This window comes from Canis lupus, chromosome 5 (assembly GCF_011100685.1).
Source record: "Canis lupus familiaris isolate Mischka breed German Shepherd chromosome 5, alternate assembly UU_Cfam_GSD_1.0, whole genome shotgun sequence".
NCBI lineage: Eukaryota > Metazoa > Chordata > Mammalia > Carnivora > Canidae > Canis > Canis lupus.
The window spans coordinates 10,494,622-10,520,553 of NC_049226.1; the positions used below are offsets into that span (position 1 = coordinate 10,494,622).

The 25,932-nt window shown below is 38.4% G+C and overlaps 2 protein-coding genes across 2 annotated transcripts; one reads left to right on the top strand and one right to left on the bottom strand.

Moving 5' to 3' along the window:
• The first annotated feature begins 5,330 nt into the window (after nt 1–5,330).
• On the top strand, nt 5,331–6,266 carry OR10G9C (olfactory receptor family 10 subfamily G member 9C). Its single transcript, NM_001388797.1, has one exon. The coding sequence runs from the start codon at nt 5,331–5,333 to the stop codon at nt 6,264–6,266; it is 936 nt and encodes a 311-aa protein (NP_001375726.1).
• A 9,569-nt stretch (nt 6,267–15,835) lies between these two features.
• LOC489342 (olfactory receptor 10G7) lies at nt 15,836–16,771 on the bottom strand. The gene has a single exon (XM_038535497.1). The coding sequence runs from the start codon at nt 16,769–16,771 to the stop codon at nt 15,836–15,838; it is 936 nt and encodes a 311-aa protein (XP_038391425.1).
• Nucleotides 16,772–25,932: the final 9,161 nt, after the last annotated feature.

Genomic DNA, 25,932 nt, shown 5'->3' on the forward strand with positions numbered 1-25,932 from the left:
CAGTGGTATGTTCTGAGTTTCCATTTTTAACGCTGGAGAAACATTCAGGCTGGTACTTTCCCTCCACTTTATTTATTCCCACTCCCAAGCCTAGATAACCTCAAAACAAACTTGAAAACAAAACACCCTCCCAAGAGGTGAAGTTCCATAGGAAACATTACTCCCCGTGGTTCCTTCTAGTGAAGAGTTCAAACTCTAGACTCAGACTTAGGTTCACCCATCAGCTCTGCTGCGGCTGTAACTGTGGTTGGAGGCTACAGTAAAATTTGTTGTGTTATGTTTTTAGATGTCTTTTTTTAAATTGAAGAAACATATATTTCTCTGTTAAAAGTCAAACAACAAATGGAATTTTTGATGTAAGCCTTCAGTTTTGTGGATGATGTGTCATCAGCCTTAGTGGGAAGAGAAGTCCTTATGTTTGCTTTCATCCAACTTTTGGTGGTCTGTTCTGGCCCAGAGGCTTATTCAATTCAGCCTCCTCTTGGACTGTGGGATGTTGAGGTGCCCATGACACCCGAGTTTGTTTGTGTGCCAAGTAGAGTTTGTAACTGCTTTTTCCTAGCCCCAGGGCTTCTCCTCCTAAAATAGTTAACTAGACTTTTCTAGAACAATTCTCTTAGGATTATCCTTAGGGGATTTTTGTTTTTCCCTTCACACAAAAACTTCTATCTATTCTTTTCTTCTGAGTAGATCTTTCAAGACCTTCAAACCATAATGCCTGCTTTACAAAATCTAGACCCAATGCCCTTTCTTTGTCCCCTTTTCCTGAACTACTACGTACTTATTGTACATCTCTGCCCCCTTTTCCTGAACTGTACCAGTTGTTTCTTACTCATTATCTTGTCATAAATTTTATCTCTATGCTCAGATACAAATGCATTTCCTTCTCATAAGACTATAAACTCATTTGAAACAACAATGTCACACTTTGTAAGTTACACTGAATACATTTCTGTTGAGTTGAACTGGCTTGCCTCCTCACGCATAGTTAGGTGTGCAAGCTTGCATCCCTGCTCTTACAGCAGACAGCAAGAAAAGCCACTGACCATAGAAATTTCATCTCTGAGAGTTTCTGCTCCATAGTTCTTACTCATTATCATAGTTTTTTTTTTTAAACAATTGGAATTGGTTTTAGAGACTATAGTGATCCTTTCTGGATTGCACTCTCTCACCACATACATCCGAAACAATGAAACCATGTCTTGCAGCCTGTAACCCATAACATAGGAATGAAGGGCTTCCACTACATACTAGCAATATTGTCACAAGGAAAACCAACAGGACTGGCTTCAGATCATCATCTCGCAACCAGGTCTATGCCCCACGCCATCCTGCTCCTCATTCATGCTCAACAGTTGTGGGAAAATGCCGGAATGCGGTAGCACATACATTCTCACACCACCTCATATGATCTGTTTCACTGCTGTCCATGGAAACACCAGGGGATCTGGTCTATGTTTGTGGAGAGATAAGCTTATCCTTGACATACTTCCCTCAGTTTTACCAAAGTGGAGCCCTGTACAACCCACGAAGGCTAGAACTGGTGAGGTAGTGATGCAGTGCACACAAATGGCTCCCTCACAGTGTGGTGGAATTGCCTCCTCAAGTTTAAGTTCATCAACCACTTTTGTTAAGGTAACAGGTTGAGAACAGGAAATATGAAAAAACCACTCCATCCCCTGGCTTCAGTTTCCCGCAGCTACGCAGCTACGTTACAAAATAAGATACACTTCAATATGTCATGTGTTCATACATGCTTATAAGACCATAAGAGTTATGACAGCAATGCAATCTAATATTATACAACTAGGGATAATTATGTATCCTTAGATATTTCCTTCAGCAAAGATATTCTAAATCTCTAAACGACAAAAACAAGTTTGGAAATTTAGATATTTTAAACAAACTTTAAAAGATGGTGGAAGAGAGAGTTGCTTTAAAATGGAACTTGGGAACAGGTGGTGACCATTTATGGATTCTGGAAAATTTTAAGTTGAGAGTCACCAGTTGTATGTTTATCTGCATTAACATTGAAGAAAAAGGGTTACTGGGTCCTACTTTCTTTTTCTTACATATAAACATTAGTTTCAGAAAGACATGAGCTCTTCTCAGGAGGGTTCAAAAAGCAAACACGGTGGGTAATATATGCATGATTATCAAAAACCTGTCATTAGTCTCTTCTTGTTTTTCTGCTCATCAAGGGAATCTGAAGACCCAAGAGGAATTCCATCTCCTGAGACACTTTATCAAGTTAAACTCCTGTCTATCTAGCCATCTTAGTTTCCATTCCTTGCACTTCAACTAGCTGAGTCTTGAATAGAAAAGAGTCATTCTTTTTCACCAAAGAATCATAGGCGTACTGGTTTTTTGAGTAATAACTTGTGAACTACTTCCTTGACAGTGAAAAATTGAAAGAAAAAACTAAGCTGAGTTTTATGCAGAAATGAATCATATACTGTAAGGTGAGTTCTTAAAATAGTAGATTTCTCTTAGTCTTCCTACTTTCCCTTCTGAACTTCTACTGAGATAAAAGATGCTTGGGCATTGTTAGACCTCCTTCCACATTGAGTACCAAGTCTCACTTTGCCACTGTCTCTGTCTGTATCTCTCTGTTCTCTCTCTGTCTCCTCTCTTTGTCTTCTCTTTGGCTCTCTCTCTCTCTCTCTCTCTCTCTCTCTTTCTCCCCCCACACACTCAAAACTATTAAATAAAAACCTACAGATAGAGATTAAATTGCTGCATCATGGGCAAACAAGTCAAACGCTGATAGCTCTAATTGATACTCCTGCCTTAAATCTGAGGCTATTTGCCATTCACATGATGAAAGGTTCCTATGTGATCTAATCTGAATATGGTGTTATCTTGGGAATGGGATACTACAAGTCAAGTAGAAATGTCAGATACATTTATACAAGTTTTTGAATTCTGATATCCATTAGGTGATTATAATAATTTTGACTCTTATTTACTCTCTGATTTAAAAAATATGCGTTTAAAAACTTTTTTGTATATATACTTCACATAATGTCACACTAGATTTAGATGTACAACATAGTGATTCAACTTCTCTGTGCTTTATGCTATGCTCACCACAAACGTCGCTACCATGAGTCACCATACAACGCTATTGCAATACCATCAACTGTACTTCCTATGCTGTGCCTTTTATTCCCATGACTTCTTCATTCCACACCTGGAAGCCTGAATCTCCCACTCTTTTTCACCCATGAAAATTGTAGCTTTGATTAGCTTAAGCCACATTGTCTAAACACAGGATGCATTTTTTCTAAGCTTTGCTGAGAACAGAAATCATGGCTTCTCTCATATTGTGGAGCCAGTTACATAGTCTTCCCTCAAAAAAATAATAACAATGACAGCAATAATAATAAGAATCCTGCACTCAAGACAAGTTTGTATTAAATAAAAAATATCAGTATTGTCTGACCTTTCATTGTACAGAGTCCCAGCATTTCTTGACATCAAGCTGGCATACATCCATTCCTCTGGAATTGGTTCTGTTCCTCCTGTCTCAGGTAGTAGGTTATAAATAAAAGCCATACACTTGATGGAGAGGTCTTCTTTTACAAGGGCATTGCCTAGGGGGGATCCCTGGGTGGCTCAGGGGTTTAGCACCACCTTGGGCCTGGGGCGTGATCCTGGAGACACGGGATGGGGTCCCATGTCGGGCTCCCTGCGTGAAGCCTGCTTCTCCCTCTGCTTGTGTCTCTGCCTCTCTTTCTCTCTGTATCTCTCTCATGAATAAATAAATAATCTTTAAAAAGTAGAAGGGCATTGCCTGAATTTATGAATATGAGGAGTGGACGGTGGATAGAGGGATATTATCTCAAGAGATGGCAAATTAGAAAATATCCAGATATTTAGGATGGAAGGATATAAGTAGAAAACTGCCAGTGGATTGTGTTTGGGAGGACACATATGAATTTTATGTTCCTGGAGCCTCAGAAAGGATAGCCTAGTGTAAGAGAAGCACGGAGCCAGCAATGTACAAGGCTTGGAATTTTCTGGATCATATGGAAGATTACAAGGATCATGTCATGGAGTTGAGTTTCTCAACCTCTTCTGATAGAATTTCCTTTTTAACCAATTGGTGATTGTAGTGTGATACTAGTCCCAATACCAGTGATGAAGGGCTCCTCAAAGATCTAGCTTTGAAACTGAGAACTCCTTACATACAAAGAAAATTTATCCTCTCACGCATTTCCCCAATCTGATAGATGGTTAGATATAGATAGGCAGGCAGATCTGTATCACAAGGCTCAATTTTCTATGATTCATTATCATTTCTTGAGCAGTTCTCAAGTGCCAGACATTGTACTAAGGATTTTACAGCTACTATCCTATTTAACTTACCATTTCTCAGCTGGTATTACTACTGCTGAATTACATATGAGGACCCGAGATAAAATTCAGTACTGTAGACTTTTGAAGTGTGTAGTGCTATCAACATTAAATTCTTGGTTTTTTAAATTGAACACCAATAAAAAATAAATTTATTTAAAAAATAAATAAATAAATTCTTGGTTTTTCAAGTTATCACATGAACTTAGGAGAGAAAATAGAATTCTAATAGCCCCCCTGATAGTTACCCACTTATGTCTAATTCTTGTTGAATGTCTTAATCATGGGTAACATCTGAGACTGTGATGGGTTAACACTCTTGATGCATCTGCTACATCACACTTTTTCAGAACAAACTGGAGAGAGGTTCTACTGGCTTTGAAGGAGATAGTCAAGCGGTTAGGACTTGAGGGTGGGTTCTAAACCTGAGAATGATGATCCCTACTAACAGTCAGCAAGACAGACACCTCAGTCCTAAACTGCAAGGAACTAAATTCTGCCAATGATCTCCGCAGGCTTGGAAGAGGATCCCAGCTTCAGATGAAATTCCATTCTCAGCTGTCATCTGGTTTTCAGCCTTGAGCAGAGCATCCAGCTCACCTGACTCCAACACTGTAAGAATGGAAATTTGCATTGTTTTATGTTGCTACATTTGCGGTCACTTATAATGCATAACAGAAGACTAATACAGTGGATACCTAGCATTTTCTACTGCATAGATCTGTGTGTTCCTCAGATTGTGTGTGCATGCTGTTGTGTGTGTGTGCAAGACGGAGACAGTACATGCAGGAGAATGATGATGATAATTCTATCATCTTTACCAAAAACTTTTGTAAGAAACAAAGTTGAATTAACTCTAGAATTATCTACCAAGGATGATGTACTTGCCACATGAAAATGGATTTCAGGTTTTCAATTAATGCTGGGTGCCCTCTCTATTCCCATAGGAAGAGACACCAAAGCTGTGGAAAATGACAAACAGGAGCTTTGTAACTACATTCATCCTCATGGGCCTTCCCCATGCACCAGCCCTGGACATCCCCCTCTTCACAATCTTCTTAGTGATTTATGTACTCACCGTGATGGGGAACCTCCTCATCCTGCTGGTGATCAGGGTGGATTCTCACCTCCACACCCCCATGTACTACTTCCTGACCAACCTGTCCTTCATTGACATGTGGTTCTCCACAGTCACTGTGCCCAAAATGCTGATGACCTTGGGGTCTCCAGGAGGCAGGATGATCTCCTTTCACAGCTGCATGGCTCAGCTCTACTGCTTCCACTTCCTGGGCAGCACCGAGTGTTTCCTCTACACAGTCATGTCCTATGACCGCTACCTGGCCATCAGTCACCCACTCAGGTACACCAGCATGATGAGGGGGAGAACGTGTGCCCTCCTGGCCACCGGCACGTGGCTCAGTGGCTCTCTGCACTCTGCTGTCCAGACCACGCTGACATTCCGTTTGCCCTACTGTGGGCCCAGCCAGATCCAGCATTACTTCTGTGATGGACCTCCCATCCTCAGGCTGGCCTGTGCAGACACCTCCGTGAACGAGATGGTGATCTTTGTCAACATTGGGGTGGTGGCCTCGGGCTGCTTCCTCCTCATAGTGTTGTCCTATGTGTCCATCGTCTGTTCCATCCTGAAGATCCGCACCTCAGAGGGGAGGCATAGAGCCTTTCAGACCTGCACCTCCCACTGCATTGTGGTCCTTTGCTTCTTTGTTCCCTGTGTTTTCATCTACCTGAGGCCAGGCTCCAGGGATGCTGTGGATGGGGTCGTGGCAGTCTTCTACACGGTGCTGACACCCCTTCTAAACCCTGTGGTGTACACCCTGAGGAACAAGGAAGTGAAGAAAGCTCTGTTGAAGCTTAAAGACAAAATAACACAGTCCCAGAGCAAATAAACACTGGAAAGTAGATGTGCTCATAAAATAAAAAAGTGATATATTCAGTTATCAACATGCAATATTATTACATGTATAGTTCTACATGGTAATGTTGTTCAAAATCAGCCACTCACGAATATTTGTTGCACAAAGTGGTTTGAGGATTTTTTATATCAGAAGTAAAGCTTTTGGGGCAGCCTGGGGTGGCTCAGCAGTTTAGTGCCACCTTCAGCCCAGGGTCCAAACCTGGAGTCCCAGGATTAAGTCCCACGTCTGGCTCCCTGCATGGAGCCTGCTTCTCTCTCTGCCTGTGTCTCTGCCTCTCTCTCTCTCTCTCTCTCTCTCTCCCCCTCTGTCTCTCTGTGTGTCTCATAAATAAATAAATAAAATCTTAAAAAAAAGAAGTAAAGTTTTAGTGATGTTGAGCTTGCTTATATTCTGATTTATCTATTGCTCTATGAATGGTTTATTTTGTTTTCTTCCACCTTATTGAGCTACAATTGACATATACCATTGTTTTGCCTTCTTAAAAATAAGTATTCTGGTTGGAGCTCCGACACAAAGGGTTGTATTTTTCATATAGCTAAGTTTATAATATATCTTTTTTTTCTTAAAGCGTATCTACCCAACTTGGGAATTTACACTCCTAGTCACAGTGTCCAAGGACAACAGCAGATATCAGTGTCGCTTACTCATGATTGTAACTGTGTGACTACCTTCTCAGTTTATCAATGGCAGTGTATGGCTTTGTGTGTGTGTGTGTGTGTGTGTGTGTCCCCGTGTGACCACTCGTCTTCATGGCACATCCTGATCATGTTCATTGCTCCCACACTGAATGAGTTCTAAGCTGTGAGCAGCTCCTTATTGCTCTGGGGGGTCAGCCAAGACAGGCTGTGGTGCTGACACGTTCCTCTCAGGAACTGCCAACATCCACCATCTTGCCAGAGCCCTGCAGGTTCCCAGGTTGGGTGAGGCGGAGCAGCAGGAAGGTAAGGGCAGAAACCACTAGTCTCCATCACATATTCTGACCTGGGTCTCCTGTGCTACCTGACAGATGTCCCCGGTTGGTACCAAACCTTTCCATGCTGGATGCTGTGCCACAGCTGGTGGCGGCTGGTCATCTGGCCAGGTCCCCCTGCTCTCACCATCTTAGGGTCTTAGAAATTCAGTTGCCCCAAACTACAACCTGCTCTGGGACAAGAGCACCCCACATTGCAGGCTGGGACCAATGATGTTTCCTACGTGAAAGATAAAAATTGAAAAGATATTTAAGTAATGTGTCAACATGAGATTTCCACATATTTCTTTTGCAAATCAGAAAAAAACCCTAGCCAGGACAAAACACCCTGAAAATACCGCCACCGTGCAGTCTGCCTGCACAGTACCAACAGATGTGGATAAGTGGTTCCATCACCAGAAAAACTAAGGAATCTTCTCTGGAATACAAGCTGATATTCCTCCATCCTATTCATCTGGAGAATTAGATGCAAAAGTAGTAGCTTTTCAGAATTCATAGAACTAATCTAACTAAAGCAAATTCTGCTGTGACCAATATATTCAGGATGTTATATATCTAAAAGCATTTTTCATATCTCATCTAAGATAACTGTTGGTACACTCTTCAATATCAAAGCAGTTGTAATTTGGAAGTCATTTGTGAATAAATGTGCAAGATGAGTGCATATTGGATGTATATGTTTACCATGTGTTAGAAAATAAAATTATTTTGCTGAAATTGCAAAAAAAAAAAGCTATTTAGTAGCTACCTTGCCCCTACTTGCGGGCATCCACATGTAATAGATGAAATGCTATACTTGCATCCAAACAAAACAAATATTGGCTCAAATCCTTTGATAATAATTTTATACTCAGTACCTCAATTTTCCATCTCAAAAAATGACCCTCTCTCAAAAAACTGTTATGAGGATCAGATGGATGTATACAATTGTTTTGAGTGATACTGATTCATTATAAATTCTTAATTAAACTTCTAAAGTTCAAACCTGGGGCCATCTGTCAGGTAGCCTGATTCTCAGAATATTTGCCTTCAAACATTATGTCAATGATTCCCAGTAACCAAAAATAGCATTTTGAATGCATGATTGTTGCTTTTTTAAAAATCATCTTAAATTATAGATAATAAATTACTCTAGCTAATTATAGGCAATGTAATCATTCTGGTTCATTAATTATTTTGATAAATTTGCTACATCTATATTTACTGGTTTTCAAGGAATTTCACCTTAAAAAATACCTGAAGCATTAAAATTATAATGAATTAAATAATTGTAGAATAATTCAGAGGCAAAATAATAACATTATTGAGCTTGGAACATGCCAAACACTTCCTAAATTAATCATTATAAGAGCCCTATAAAATAGCTTTTGCTATTATAAAACATGAGAAAATGAAGGCATTCCACATAGGGAACGATGAAATCTGAGCAAATGTCTCATCACATAGTGCAAGATTTTGATGTATTCTCCTGGGTTTCTTCTCAAAATAGCAGCCCTGGTGTATTGAACTTGTCCCCTGAGGCTTGTTATTACTGGTGCCATTCCATTTTTAAGCTGAACTTTAAAATATTGTCTGGTAATACTATGATGCATCTGATCGGCTCCTTGAAGCTTTATCTTCTGAGTTCACTAGTAGTTAACAATGGTCTGTTTTATAAAAGTAGTAAGTGAATTATAAGGAGTAAATAACTAATTTAGGAAAAATCAGGCTCAAATCCAGAATGAAGAGGGGGACTTTATAATGATCCCAATGCTGATACTTGTTCATTGACTCCTGCTACCTCAAATAAATCATCAATGCAATAATACCTTCAACAACTGAAATTAGATGACCCCTCTATTTAAGATACAGGAAACACAGGGCATGAAGACAGTATATGTTCTCCAGACCTCCAGACTCCAATGGGAGACACATAAGTAGATAAAAAGAATCTTCTAGTGTCCTAGAGTATATATTGGGTGCTACAGAAAACATCATGACATCTAACATAGATGAGGTAGTACAGTGAATTACACCCAGAAATAAAGAAAATAGCATATACAGATAACTAACGCTTGCTTCAACCACATAACTCATAATAATTAGTCCATACAGAGTATGAGTAATACAAAGATGATTTCAGTCTATGTGTTTTGGAGTCTGCTCCACATTCACAGAGCTTCTGTTTTCCAGGCCAAGTCATAATGCATGTTGATTCTTTTAGTTCTAACAAGTAGAGAATTGGGACCCAAGAGATTAAACCCAAGGCATTTCACATTTATTTTTATTGCTTGACAATCTTTACATCCAGACCATGCACATGTATTGACCACAACCTGCCCACTCTCAACCACAGGAAGGCCAGAAGGTATATTCCTGCCATGTCCCTCTGGTAGAGATGAGGATGTGTTAGGTGGACTTCATTAAGCAAGACTAAGGTCTAACTCAAATATTTGCAGTCTGATCCTATTCTTCTCACTGTGGGTAAAATTAAGACAAATTCATATCTTTTCCTCCTTAGTGGAATGAGAGGGTCATATCCTTAATCAAAGTTGTCAGTATCAAGTATTTTCAGAGACCTTGTTCTCATATTTGGATATTCATACTATCGAAGTGACCAGGGAGGGGGTGTACATATTAGATCAGAAAAGACATTGGTGAAACCTTACAGATTCGGTATCACTCTATTCCTCCAGTCCACCCATAGTCAGAGCAGGGGCTGTGGAAAGCCATAGTAGAATTTTGAAAATATGGAAATTTGTGCAGCGAGTCTCAGGGAGTCAGATGCCCTAATGATAGCACTAATGATCATTAGATACAAGTAGATGGCAAGGGCTCTTGTGGAGTGAGATATTATTAGGTAAGACATGCAAGAATTTCTAGTTAGTTGTCCTCTAAAAGGTGCCTGCAGGCTGTATATTCACACATGTGTCGATGTGATATGAAAGTATTTAAAATCATTAATGAAATGTGACCAACCATTCATAGGTGAACAAACCATAAAATCAACACAGAAGAGTAATGTACAATGGGCAGCCTGCCACGTTAATTAATCCATCACTGACATGGGCCAATTTGCCCTGTGACCTCAGCTTTCTGCTGGGTCCAAGGAAAGCCTTGATTTTCAATATGTCCCAATTTGTCTTGTTTTAAGGAAGGCAAGGGACAGCTTCCAAGCCTTTTCTAATACTAGAGATAAAACCAGAAGTCACTAATCACAACTTCTTAAGCTCAACAACTGAACATTTTTAATGATATAATATTTATTCAGATTTGTTTATATGTCTGAGTTTTTAAACTTTCTGATCCTTCCTATAGCTCAAATACTCCTTTCAGGATTAATTTTATTATTATGTTATATATATTTAAGTTACTAGATATGGTTGTAGTAGTGGTAAAAACTTTCCATTTTTTTAACATCTCCAAATATCATTATTTCACACATAGTTTATAGTTGCTCAACCCTGAATTGTATCTATGTTTATTGAAGTATAGTTGACACATAATGTATAATAATTCAGATGTCCAATATATATTATTCCACAAGTCTATGCATTACGCTCTGCTCACCACAAGTGTAGCTTCCTCTGTCGCCTACAACCCTGTTACAATATCACTGACTGTACCTCCTATGCTGTGCCTTTCCTCCCATGACTCACTCAGTCCATACCTGGAAGCCTGAACCTCCAGGTCCCCTTCGCTCACTTCGCCCCCTTCCCAGCCCTGCCCCTCTGGCAGCCACCAGTTTGTTCTCTGTATTTATTAGCATAAAATTCTTGATTGGCATTTATCTTCTCACACTCTTTGCACTTTATGTCAATATTTGTCAATTTGTATCATTGCTAAGGCTCTGTCAGCTGTTAAAATATTTCACTGAAGAATAACTTACTAATAGCAATTTTCACAAGTCATATATTTTTAAACTGTTTTGCTACTACAAAAAATCTGGGATTTTAATATCTTCCTGTTAAATTGATTCTTTTTTTTTGAGAGAGAGAGAGAGAGAAAGGGTGTATGCTGGGGAAGGGGCAGTGGGAGAAAGGGACAATCCAAAGTAGGCTTCACTTTGTGCAGGGCCCTATGCAGAGCTAGACCTCATGCCCTGAAATCGTGACCTGATTAGAAATCATGAGTGGATACTTAACTGACTGAATCATCCTACCACAGCAAATTGATTCTGTTATCTTTATAAAATAAGCTTAATACTCACCGACAAAAACAAAGGTAATCTTGCATTCGTGACAACATGGTTGGACCTCGAAAGTGATAACAAGTGTAGTTAAGTGATATAAGTCACAGAAAGAAAAATAGCATATGATTTCACTTACACATAGAATCTAAACAACAAACAAACAAATAAGCAAACAATAAAACAGAAACAGGCTTAACAAATACAGAACCAAGGGCAGTGCCAAATTAGGTGCAAGAAATAAAGGTAAAATTTTCCAGTTATCAAATAATAAGTCACAGGAATTAGAAGTACAGAAAATACATAATTTTTTGTGATGAGAGATGGTGACTACACTTATCCTACATTTCCTCATGTAGATCATTGTCGAATCACCATGACTAATATAATACTGTAAATCAACTAGACTTCAATAGAAAAAAATTTAAATATGTCTACACTTCTTACCTCCTACCTTAAAGTTCACTTTTTTTTTATATGAATATAGACTTGGGTTTTTTCCTGGTGTTTTTGCATATATTTTCCACTCTGTTTCCATTTGTAAGTTTCCATTCTTTGTATTTAATGAAGCTCCTTATAAACTAGATAATTAAGAATTTTTATGTCTGTTTGCAACATTTTAATGTTATTTGAGATGGTTAATATATCTGATTTGCTGATATAGTTGGATTTAAATTGAACATTTTGCTATTTGTTTTCAATGCATACCTTAAACTTTTTTTCTTTATTCCTGTGCTTCTTCTGTCTGCCTTGTATTAATCAAAGTATTTAATGTATAAAACAAGAGTCCATCATTATATTTTTTGTTATTTAACTTATCTCATTATTCCATTATCTTTTTATGATATTCAATATAATTTTTAGTATTATAACTTACTTACATTAGTACTTTTACCAAATCCTAAAAATCCAAGACTCTTACAATCATTTAACTCCATGTAACAGCTAATATATTTTTATATTTTGTCCTATATTTTATTTCTATGTATGTTATAAACCTCAAAGGATATTATTATTGGTGCTTTAAATGGTCAACACTGCTAAAAAGTGAACAGTGTTTTATATTTACCTATAATTTCCCTTTCCAGTCCTATTTATTCCTTCTTGTACTTAGATCCTTCTCACCTGCTTTAGATATGCTTATGATGCTATTTACATGTAATCTCTATAGCAGAATAGTTCAATAGCATTAGCAAACTGGAAGAACAGCAATTTGGGACCTTCAATGCCTTGGTATCTCCCAGGACCATGCTATTAAGAAGTAGCTGCTCTTAGAAGCACTGTCTCTGGGGCTCTTTAAATTTACAATCTCTATAAAAGTCTTTGGGTGTTATTGTGACAAACAGTTCTGTAAGGTTCAGCAACAGATTTGAGCAAATCCCCCAAAGACTGTGCTTCTTGGGCTTACTTGGAAAAGTAAGAAAGCTGGAGGTTACCCTTTCCTTATACGGACCCTCCTTATGCCACTCATTGAATGGGAGGAGGAAACAGATGTTTAAGGCCAGAACAGACCAGAGAATGTAGTGACCAGTCCTCTTGCTTACTTAACCTCATGGGCTTTACTTGTCTTTTCTCCTAAGTTACACTGTCAGCCAGATAATTTCACCTGAAGCCCCTTCAGGTACTTAGCCCAAACAGTTCCAAAATGAGACTTTCATTCTACCCCCAGAACTCACCTTTGTTACTTTCTCTACTCTCGAGTTATGTCACAGCTGTCAGAGCATACTAACTTCCCCACCAACTCGACCTCCTCACACACTTGGCTACCACATGCCACCTGCTACACCACTCTCAGTGTCTGCTGTTATTGCCTCACCTGGATCATCATGAGTGTGTGTTTCTTCTTTTCTGAGATGCAGTTGAAAAGGCTCTCTCGATGTTTCTCCCCTAAAGCTTGCCTTCCTCTAAACTATCTTCCTTGTTGCTATTATGTCTCAAAATGGAAATGCCATCATATTGTTGTCACATTTGTGTATTTTAATAACTTTCCAGAATGTGCAAGATGAAAGTCCTTTTCTTATTGTCTAATTTTTCCTACTCCTCTTCTTATGCCTCTATGCATTTTTATATTGGGGCTATAAGCTCCTTGAAGGGATGTGTGTGACTCTGTAATCTTTATGCCTATGGTGTCTAGGATTTAATACATATTTGTATATTGAATGGATAAGTGGGTGGATTTAGGCAGGAAAGAGGAAAAAGAGAACAAAAAATGTTAGAGGGTGGTAAAACAACTTTTGATTTGTTTATCTAGCCCTTCAACAATTAAACGACTAATAATTGATAGCTTTGTTCAGAGGTAATATTTATGTTAGCTAAAAATCCTCACAGAAGACATCCTTACAGTCTTGCAACTGTTCAGAATCTTTACTGTGGTGATGGATACCCAAAACCACACAGGTATTAATACACACCTATGCACACATACAACACATGTACAAATAAAATTGGGCAAATTTGAATACAAATTGTGTATCAAATCAATACCAATATCTACTATAGTTTTACAAATTGTTGCCATTGGGGGAAACTCCATGTATTTATGCAGTGGATGTCTTCACTTTATTGGTTAAACTTTATATGATTCTACAATTATTTTAATAATATTTTCAACCAAAAAATGACACTGATATTTATCTTACATATCTTCATTAAACATTTAATTACTTTCAACATGGTTTGTTTAACATATATTATTACAGAATTTTTAATCGTTTACCATATTTCCACTTTAAAACTATTAATAGGTCTCTCCTTAGGCACTATACTTACCACAACGTACCCTGGATGATACTATACTTGTTTTTCTCCCTCTCCAGGTAACAACCTTCGTGAATACAGAATCCATCTATTCTTTTGGTATATCTATTGCTTATCACATGACTTAACATTCAGTAAATGTCCCATAATATTTTGTGCTAGTATGAATAAGTAAAATAGTAGGATGTTACAAGAAACTTGGAAGAATCTAAGTGACCCCAGTGGCTAAGTAATTTTGTTCTAACTTGTCCTCAATTTTCTCCTTTATAAATTGAATAAGGTTATAGACAAGGCCATATCAGTCTGGTTTATTGAAATGAACACCGTAACTGACCTCTTAAATGGATCACGGTATCATGGTTTATATTGATCATGCCTTTATAGATGGTGCAATTTTCTCCCTAGCTTAGTTTCATAACTTACTTAGAGCAAGATATACATCCTAGCACAGATGGGTTGTCTTGCTAATGGGTCCCTGGAAGGCAGATGCTGTAAGTCTGAGGAGTCTGACAAGTAATCTCCAGTTCTAACAGGAATCTGCCAGGTTTCTCTTCTTTCTTGGTACGCTAGGTGGCATTGGCATTTATTGCATTAACAGGATACAGGTGAGACTCAAACCATTTGTTTTCTGAAAAATTACTTTAAGCACTAACAGTATAGGTACATATTTGAATGACTTCTTTGAGGTTCATGGCCGAAACCTTATCTCCCAATTATGGGATCCAAGTCCATTTTACATTTTAAGTCAAACAAACATGACCCACAGACAACAATAAGTCCATGTAAGTAACACTTAGAATCTGCTTCTAAAATTGGTAGAGACTTTCAATATTTATTGGTAGCATATTTTTGTATCTAAGATTATTTTCTTATTTTTCATATATTTTCTATTCATCCCTTATTTACTCACAAAACTAATTTTGAGATTGCAGAAATTAGGAACTTTGCATTTAAGATAAAAGGAGCTCTTTAAATATTTAACAACAATCTAAATAGTCATTTCTGTGACCAATTCAGTACAAATATTGCATAAAGTACAAAGGTAGACAAATATGTACTTTAAAAAATCTTGGAAAAAAAATCTTGGAAGTCAAAGTGAAAAAATTAAAGAGTTCTACTTTGTAATTATCTCATAAATTTGAATAAAGCCATTCTTGACAATCAAGTATTTTTGGTGTGATATTGTATAATGTAAAATTTCATCTTTTAGGTACTATATTATAAAGTGAATTGCAATTATTACATGTGATGTTTTACAATATAAAGATTTAAAAATTGAAAGAGATTTTTAGATTGTTTAATTTAAATTGACAAAATAAAATATAGATATATTGTACTGAAGAGTAATTCTGGAAAATACTCATCAGAGTATAGGAGCAACCACTTTTCTGATGATTTACTTGGTAGAACATAAAAGGGAAGAAATAAGTCATCATCCTTTCTTAGATTGTCACCATAAATGACTGCTTATACTGGGGTTCTGGCAAGCAGTTAAGAGGGAAAATTAAATATGTATTAAATTTTAATTTAAAAATTAAGACTGGATAATTGAAATGTTCCTTACAAGTATAATGTTCAAGGTTGGTGGTTCAATTTAGTTCTAAATAAGTAAAAGAGAAGCTAGCCACATCTGGTCTTTCTTCTTTATTTACATTGGGTGAATATTGACTTACTGCCCACGTTGAGCAGAGCTTTCTTCACTTCCTTGTTCCTCAGGGTGTACACCACAGGGTTTAGAAGGGGTGTCAGCACCGTGTAGAAGACTGCCACGACCCCATCCACAGCATCCCTGGAGCCTGGCCTCAGGTAGATGAAAAGACCAGGGCCAAAGAAACAAAGGACCACAATGCAGTGGGAGGCACAGGTCTGAAAGGCTCTGTGCCTCCCCTCTGAGGTGCGGATCTTCAGGATGGAACAGACGATGGACACGTAGGACAACACTATGAGGAGGAAGCAGCCCGAGGCCACCACCCTGATGTTGACAAAGATCACCATCTCGTTCACGGAGGTGTCTGCACAGGCCAGCCTGAGGATGGGAGGGGCATCACAGAAGTAATGCTGGATCTGGCTGGGCCCACAGTAGGGCAAACGGAACGTCAGCGTGGTCTGGACAGCAGAGTGCAGAGAGCCACTGAGCCACGTGCTGGTGGCCAGGAGGGCACACGTTCTCCCCCTCATCATGCTGGCATACCTGAGTGGGTGACTGATGGCCAGGTAGCGGTCATAGGACATGACTGTGTAGAGGAAACACTCGGTGCTGCCCAGGAAGTGGAAGCAGTAGAGCTGGGCCATGCAGCTGTGAAAGGAGATCATCCTGCCTCCTGGAGACCCGAAGGTCATCAGCATTTTGGGCACAGTGACTGTGGAGAACCACATGTCAATGAAGGACAGGTTGGTCAGGAAGTAGTACATGGGGGTGTGGAGGTGAGAATCCACCCTGATCACCAGCAGGATGAGGAGGTTCCCCATCATGGTGAGTACATAAATCACTAAGAAGATTGTGAAGAGGGGGATGTCCAGGGCTGGTGCATGGGGAATGCCCATGAGGATGAATGTACTTACAAAGCTCATGTTTGTCATTTTCCAGGGCCTTGATGTCTCTCCCTATGGGAATTGAGAGGACACCCAGCATTAATTAAAAACTTGAAATCCATTTTCATGTGGCAAGTGCATCATCCTTGGTAGATAATTCTAGACTCAACTTTGCTTCTTACAAAAGTTTTTGGTAAAGATGATAGAATTATCATCATCATTCTCCCGCATGTACTGTCTCTGTCTTGCACATACACACAAAGGCATGCACACAGAAACTGAGGAACACTCAGATCTATGTGGTAGAAAATCCTAGGTATCCACTGTTTTAATCTCCTGTTATGCATTATAAGTGACCACAAATGTAGCAACATAAAACAATGCAAATTTCCATTCTTACAGTATTTGAGTCAGGTGAGCTCGGTGTTCTGCTCAAGGCTGAAACCAGATGTCAGCTGAGTCTGGAATCTCATGGGAGACTTGGGGTCTGCTTCCAAGCCTGTGGAGATCATTGGCAGAATTCAGTTCCTTGCAGTTTAGGACTGAGGTGTCTGTATGTCTTGCTGACTGTTAGCAGGGATCATCATTCTCAGCTTTAGAACCCACCCTCAAGTCCTAACCACTTGACCATCTGATAACACAGCAGCGTACTGCTTCAAAGCCAGTAGGAGAACCTCTCTTCAGTTTGCTGTACAAAGTGTGATGTAAAAGAATGCCTCCCGAGTGTTTTCCCATCATATTCTCAGGTCTCACCTGAATTCAAGGGGAGAAGATTTAACAGAGTGTACACTACAGGGTAGCGGCAGGGGTGGGGGGGGGTGGAGGGACTTTTGGAATTCTGTTGTCTCTCCAAAATTCATATGGTAACTTAAAGAATCAAGAATTTAATTGTGATACCACTGCACACTTTAAATGTACAGTACACCTGAATAATTTTGGGTGGTCGTCATATATAACTTGGCAGCAGTAATACAGGTTAAAAAAAACTATAAGTATTAAATAAGGCAAGAGATGGGTCCTTAATAAAGGGTCTGGCACTTGAGAACTGCTTGAGAAATTATAATGAATCATACAAAATTGTTGCCTTGTGATATAAAATTCCCTCTCTATATACTTACCTATCTAGTCTCCTATATACCAATCTATCTATAGAGAGGGAGGAATGAGAGGAGAATAAATTCTCTTTGTGCTGTAGAGATTTCTCAGTTTCAAAGCTAGATCTTTGAGGAGCCCTTCATCACTGGTATTGGGACTTGTGTCTCACTATAATCACCAGCTACTTATAAAGGGACCTCCTTTAGAGGAAGTTGAGAAACTCAACTCCATGACATGGTCCCTGTAATCTTCCATATGATCCAGAAAATTCCAAGACTTGTATACTGCTGGCTCCATGCTTATCCATGCTTATCCTTCCTAGGTTCTAAGAACGTAAAATTCATGTGTTCTCCCGAACACAATCCACTGGCAGTTTTCTACTTATATCTTTCCATCCTAAATATCTGGATATTTTCTAATTTGCCATATCTTGAGATAATATCCCTCCATCCACCGTCCACTCCTCATATTCATAAATTCAGGCAATGTCCTTCTAAAAGAAGACCTCCCCATCAAATGTATGGCTTTTATTTATGACCTACTACCTGAGACAGGAAGAACAGAACCAACTCCAGAGGAAAGAATGTGTGCCAGATTGATGTCAAGAAATGTTGGGACTCTGTATAATAAAAAGTGAGGCAGAATTGATATTTTTTATTTAACCCAAATTAGTCTTGAGTTAAGGATTGTTATTATTGTTATTGTTATTGTTATTATTATTTGAGGGAAGACTATGTAACTGGCTCCACAGTATGAGAGAACATGAGGATCTCTGTTCTCGGCAAAGCTTAGACAAAATGTATCCCGTGTCTAGACAATGTGGCTCAAGCTACACCAAGCTATAATTTTCATGGGTAAAGGGAGTGGGAGGCTCAGGCTTCCAGGTATGGAATGAATAAGTCATGGGAATAAAAGCACGACAGAGAGGGGCACCTGGGTGGCTCAGGAAATTGTGCATCTGCCTTTGGTTCAGGTCAAGATCCCAAGGTCTTAGGATCAAGCCCTGAGTCTAGCTCCCTGCTCAGCAGGAGTCTGTTTCTGTCTCTCTCTCTCTCTCTCTCTGTAAAATAAATAAACAAATAAAATCTTTAAAAAAAAAAGCACAGCATAGGAAGTACAGTTTGTATTGCAACAGCATTGTATGGTGACCCATGGTAGCTATGCTTGTGGTGAGCAGGGCATAAAGTACAGAGAAATTGAGTCACTATGTTGTACACCTAAACCTAGTGTAGCATTGTGTCAACTATACACCCAAAAAGATTTTGGAAGCATATTTTTCAAATCAGAGAATATATAACAGAGACAAAATTATTATAATCACCTATATTGATATCAGAATTCAAAAACTTGAATAAATGCATCTGACATTTCTACTTGACCAGGAGTATCCCATACCCAGGATAACTTCATATTCAGATTAGATCAAATAGGAACCTTTCATAATATGAATTGCAAATAGCTTGAGATTTAAGGCAGGACTATCAATTAGAGCTGTCAGTTGTCAGCTGTCAGTTCTTTGCCCATGATGCAGCAACTTAGTCTCTATTTGTAGGCCTTTAATTAATAATTTTGAGTGTATGTGTGTGGAGAGAGAGAGAAAAAAAAAGGGAGAAAGAGGAGACAGACAAAGAGAGGAGACAGAGAGAACAGAGAGAATAGACAGAGACAGTGGCAAAGTGAGACTTGGTATCCAAGGTGAAAGGAGGTCTGACAGTGCCCAAGCATCCTATCTCTCAGTGGAAGTTCAAGAGGGAGAGCAAGGACACTAAGAGAAATCTACCATTTTACGAACTCACCTTACAGTATGTGCTTCATTTTGGTATAAAACTCATCTGTGTTTTCTTTCTTCCAGTTTTTCACTATCATTATTGAGACTGTACTTTGCATTTACTATGATTCTTTGGTGATTCAAGACCCAACTCGTTGAACTGCAGGGAATGGAAACTAATGTAGGCTAGATGAATAGGAACTTAACTTGATTTAGTGTCTCAGGGGATGGGATTCCTCTTGGGTCTTCAGATTCCCTTGATAAGCAGAAAAACAGGAAGAAGAGACTGATCAAAGGTTTTTAATAATGCATATATTTCCCACTGTATTTGCTTTTTGAACCCTCTTGAGAAGAAGTCACATCTTTCTGAAAGTAGTATTTATACCTTGGAGGAAGGAGTGCTCGCTTCGAGCATTATACTATATACTATATAGTATACTATACCTAGTGTATACCATATACTATACCTAGGAGGAAGGAAAGAGGACCCAGTCACCATTTTCCCTCAACAGTAATGTATATAAACACATAACCAGGACTCTTAACTCAAAATTGTCCAGAATCCATAAATGGTCTCAACTGGTCCCACTCTCTATCTCATGCCACTCTCTTGCCTACTATCTTTTTAAGGTGTGTTTAAAACATAAGTCTTAAATTTTTTAGGTTGTTCAGAGTCTTAGAGCAGCTTTTCTGAAAGAAGTACCTAAGGATACTTAACTATTTCCCAGTTGTATATGTAGTAGATTGCATTGCTGTCATAATTTTTATGCTCTGTGTGTAAACACTTGACATATAGAAGTGGATCTTCATTTGTAAATAAGCTTTTCATGAATTGTATTGATTTCTTGATTTAAGGTAATAGTCTTTTGCTTATTAGCATTTTGAACTTTTACATATTAAGATAACTAATTCAAGTTACTAATATCAACATCTATTGCTGGCTTGGATGAAGGAAAAAGCTTCATCATCCCACAGAGTGTTGGTACAAATCTGTATAGTTACAGCACCTTCTTTAGAAAAGCAATATAACAGTAGTTATTGGGTTTAAATTATGTACACTTTATTTCCAGTAATTCCATTCCAGGAACATATTCACATTTATAAAAAGCACCAGGGTAAAGGGTCTTTATTCAAATATGTGTTGACACGTGGTTTTTAGTGGCAACACAATTGAAAACCAAGTGAATAACCCTAGAGAAAATAAATTATGCAGTTGGAACATCATGAAATCTTAAGCAGCTACTAAAAGATTGAATTATAACCACACCAGTTACCTCTGAGAGACTTTCATGGGATATTGTCAATGGGGAGACAGAAGTATGGTCAGCATTGTGCCATTTTTATAAAGCAAATAATCACAAACTCTATATTACAGGAATATAAGAAAGGAGTAGAAGGATATAGATGAGGTTATTAATCTGGAGTGGAAAAGTGGTGGTGAGAAAAACAGACAAAATATATTTTAAAAATGAGAATAATAATATAACATGATGTAATCTAATTACTTTAAAATTTTATTTGTTATTGTATGCCTAAAAAACCAGAAATAAAAGAATTGGATCTTGATCTTCTGACCTGTACAGGAACAGCAACATTATATATTTTAAGTAAAAAAGCAAGCTAAACAAAACTTTATATTTCAATTGAAACACATTCCCCCCACACACACACAAAAAAAGGAAACACATTTCCCCGCACACACACCAACATGAACTCTAGTAAAGAACACCTACAAAAAACAAAAGAATCAAACTTGGAAAAGAACAGGAAATAGGAAAAAGTAGAATTATTCAAAGATCATGCCTAATAAATAAGTGGTGAAGGTCCACTGACCATCAATGTGTGGTGAAATCCACTGGGGCTTACCATCACCACCACAGGGGCTACTAACACCACCATGTGTTAAGGGGCATGAACCCCTTAACACACTGCAGGATGCTATCACCCTACCTTTCTTTCTTTTTTTTTTTTTAATTTATTTATGATAGGCACAGAGAGAGAGAGAGAGAGAGAGAGAGAGAGAGAGAGAGTAAGCGGGCTCCATGCACCAGGAGCCCGACGTGGGATTCGATCCTGGGTCTCCAGGATCGCGCCCTGGGCCAAAGGCAGGCGCCAAACCGCTGTGCCACCCAGGGATCCCTCACCCTACCTTTCAAATCTCTATGCTGCTAATCCTGTCATGGTCATCACCCAAATCATCCTCTCTTGCATGTGCCTTTAATTGCCCTTACTTCTGACTCAAAATCTAGGTTGATATATCTTATTGGTCAGTCCAGATCCCATGACCATGTTCCATATTTACTAGAGGGAATGGGAAAGTATCTGGTATTGCTGTTTCTGTAGCAAAATGCAGGCCCACTTACTGCAAGAGGGTTTAAATGATACATAAGCAAAGTATATGAACAAATAAGAGTGCCAATAAAGATCCATGCCTGACCACGGCACTGACTGCACACCATCTGTATACATCCTCTCCTGCCTATTTACATGCACACAATGTCAGCACCTGCTACAGAGCAGCTGTATTCTTCATGTCACTTCCTTCACACAAAGAGCCATTCTGATACATCCCCATTTATTCCATCCAGATCCAAACCTGGAATCTCTGAGTAAAGTCAGTTCCATCTCTAGTCTGAGACAATTCTAACTCAACACCATGTGCCTTATGGACAAACTAGTAAAATTCCATGAACACAATTTCCATAAGAAAATCCAATAAATAAAGGGAGGAAAGTAAAAAAATGGCAGTACATACATGCCAAAGTAATGCAGATATATATTTAGAAAATACAAGACTTACTTTGCAACTGGTTATGAGGAAATAGCTAGCATTAAAGACTTCTGTCTTCTTCAACACATCCTCTTATCAGGAAACTCAGAATATCAATGTTACCGATGGGGTGAATCACACCATTTTTTCTGCAAGGCACAACTATGTTTTGATCTTGCCAAATTTTGATCTTGCAATATATGCTGCAGTCATTTATGATTAATTTTTATGTCTGGATGTAGTTATATGCAGGGGCTTCCCATAGAATCACCTAACTTCACTGCCTGCATCAGGAAGAAAGCAAAGTAGACAAATTACTGCCTTACATGTTTGCCCAAATACTTTTTTCAGCAGGGGGATAAATGCCAGCAATTCTACATTTTATGTCATATGACAGGGCAAATATTTTTCGTCACATAGTGGGCCAAGAAAATGAAACCTTGGAGAGCCCCTCCATGTGGAAATAGGAATAGCAAGGGAAGTCGTGTCCTTCATCCTATGTCAGTACATCACATAGATCCTTGGAACTACTTATTTGGTATTTCAGGAGTAAAATGAAATAGAAGAAACTAGAGCATAGTACAAGCTGACATTGCTGAACATTATCAAATTGGACTGGATTTTGTTGACTAGTCTAACGTATCCCAACAGAACTGTCACTGAAATGGTAGTTTGTTTCTGTAGGTTTTATTCCCACAATGCAGTACACATATGAATTTGCAGGGCATCTGAGTTATCTTCTCGAAATTTCCTGCACACCAGCTCCTATTAGTGTGATGTCACCAGTATAGTTAACTGACATAATATCCTGACTGTTGGTGAGCATACAAGTCACTATAGTTAAATCATTATACAAAAAGCATGATCTCAAACTATACCTGTCACATATGAAATAAAAATTACCTTTCAATAAAAAAATGAAAGGTGTAAAGAAGGCTTTCTCTTTAAAAGGCACAAAATCGGGCAGCCCGGGTGGCTCAGCAGTTTAGTGCCACCTTCAGCCCAGGGCCTGATCCTGGAGACCCGGGATCTAGTCTCACGTCAGGCTCCCTCCGTGGAGCCTGCTTCTCCCTCTGCCTGTGTCTGTCTCTCTCTCTCTCTCTGTCTCTCTCATGAATAAATAAAATCTTTAAAAAAAATAAAATAAAATAAAAATAAAAGGCACAAAATGAATTAAGTAGAAATTCTCAAATTTGGTATAGTTGAATTATCAAAAGACATTCTAAAGGTAGAGAAAAGGTTAAGTTATACATTGAGAAAAGGTATTTAATATACATAAAATAAATGGAAAGCAAAAAGTATTAGTAGTTTTAATATAGAAAAAATATTAAATCAGGAAGTAAAGAAAACAAACATAATAGGCAAAAGTCATACACAGACTTTTCAATGGAAAAACAAATGGAAATGGAAATGGAAAACAAGAAACGTTGAAAAACCAAAGAAAACATGCTCAAAATCCTTAGTAATCACAGAAATGCATATTTAAACTACAATAGTATATAAATTTATGTTTTCAAGTTCAGATTAAGAAAAATGCCATCTCTGATATACGAAGTACTAGCAAGACCGTAGACTGTAAGAGCCCTTAAGCTCCTAGTTAATGTGAATATCAGTGTGAACACGAGATCTCCAATACAGTTACAGATCTGCATACTGTGTGGTCCAGCAGAATCTTCTCCAGGGACCTAATAGATTTTGTACATCTGTTTTCCTACCATATATAAATATATCCTTAGCAGCTCTGCTTGCGGGCAGCAAAAAATGTTCATAGCTCAAATGTTGTTTGGAAAGAGAACATTGTGAAAAGAGAGAGAGAGATGAAAAATATGCTTTTTTCACAAAAATGATACCACAGAGGTTTTAAAAAAAAAAAGTGAATTAACCACAGCCATGAAGATCAGTGAGTCTCAAAACACACCTTTTAGGTAAGAATACTGCAGTATGATGCCCTTTATATAAAGTTCAAAATAGAAATGAACACATATTTGGTAAACTGACAAAAGAAAATCAAGGAAAGAAATAACAAATTTCAGGATATTCTCTTTCTTATCTGTCGTAGGAGGAGTGGAGGATGCCATGGAAGAAAAGCACAAAGACGATGCAGTGGTTCTTGTAACATTTTATTCTTAAATTCGATCATGGTTACACATATTGTTTTATAAGTATTTATTCATGTGTATTTTGTATGCATCATATGAATCTAGTTTGTAAAAGTTTCCGAATACATAGGTGTACATTAAAACTTTCAACATACAAAAATGTGGAACATATTTGGAAACAGTTACAAATCAGATGTATTTATCAGTTGGAGACACTGATGTGCTGATGGCTGTGCTGATATATCCTAACAAGACCACATCTAGATCTGGAGCTGTGATATTACTCAATACTTCGTTAAGCTTGAAATTTTGTTGGTTCAGAGAACTGTTTATCACCTAACGAGGCAAAGTTCAATAAATGTGTTGGTCTGATTATTTTTTCCTGCGTAGTTCCTGTACGGAATACAGGTCCATTTGGAGAAAGATAGCAAGAATATGCACAGTATATACTTATGTTGTAACTGCAGGGAAATTTGTGTCTTTCCTTCTCCAAAGTGGCATTAAATCAGTGAACTGGCTCAACCAGGAATTGGGTAAGAGCATTTATACCTGTGGTGGCTCAATTTTGGCCTCTCTTTATGTGGGTTTTGTTATGTTAATAAGAATAGACTTCTTGGGCTGGCTAAATACCACCACCCCACCACCCCCACCTCTCATCTGTGAGTTAAGACCCACTGCTTATGATCCTTAAAAATACTGTAAAAATTAAAAGCTCATTTCAATCACAATAATTCCAGCCAGTATCTGGCTCCTGATCATATCCTGTATCAATGTCATTCTTAGAGTCTTGTTAAAGGGAATATCTTCTTGGCCCTTTCAGGGGATATTGTTTACACATGAGTTGGCAAGTTGAAGGTATGATAAATCCACTTCCATATTGCCAGTTTCTCAAGTCATTAGATTCCTTTCCCTGTATTATTATTTAGCATAAGCCACTGTTGAGTCCAACTGTCAGCCAACCAATCAGTAAGAAGAAAGAGTAAGGCTACTGTCGTCTGATGAAACTGGCACGATGGCTGCAGAACTTCTGGAAGGCTCATCATGGTCATTTACCCAGATATTGCAGGGCAGTCTTTTCTCCTCAGTCAAATTCTTTTGGAATTCATGTTCACCTGACTAAAACTAATGCTGATGGTGGTGGACTGGGGAGGGAGAAAGGGCACTTGAGGTGTGTGACTGAGCAAAACTTCCCTCCTCCTAAAAGAGAGGCCTCGTGGATTTCCAAGCAAAGCAAGAACAGCCTCATCAGATGGAGCAGGAGGGCTTGATTCTTCTCAGTAGGGAGGTTCGGTGTGGGATTGGAGATTCAGGCATGACCTCCTCCAAATCCTACCACCAGTTCCCAGTTCATCTCTTAGACCTCTGTTCTTTCTAGTCATTCCCTAATTTTACATGACAGCACTAGCAAGCAAGGAAGTTCATCTGATATTCTAGCTAAAAATCCACCATCAACGTATGTGGGGTTTTGTTTTTGTTT

What these genes read in the sequence shown, in the direction of transcription:
- LOC489342 (XM_038535497.1), bottom strand. Translation starts at nt 16,771, where the DNA reads ATGACAAACATGAGCTTTGTAAGTACATTCATCCTCATGGGCATTCCC.
- OR10G9C (NM_001388797.1), top strand. Translation starts at nt 5,331, where the DNA reads ATGACAAACAGGAGCTTTGTAACTACATTCATCCTCATGGGCCTTCCC.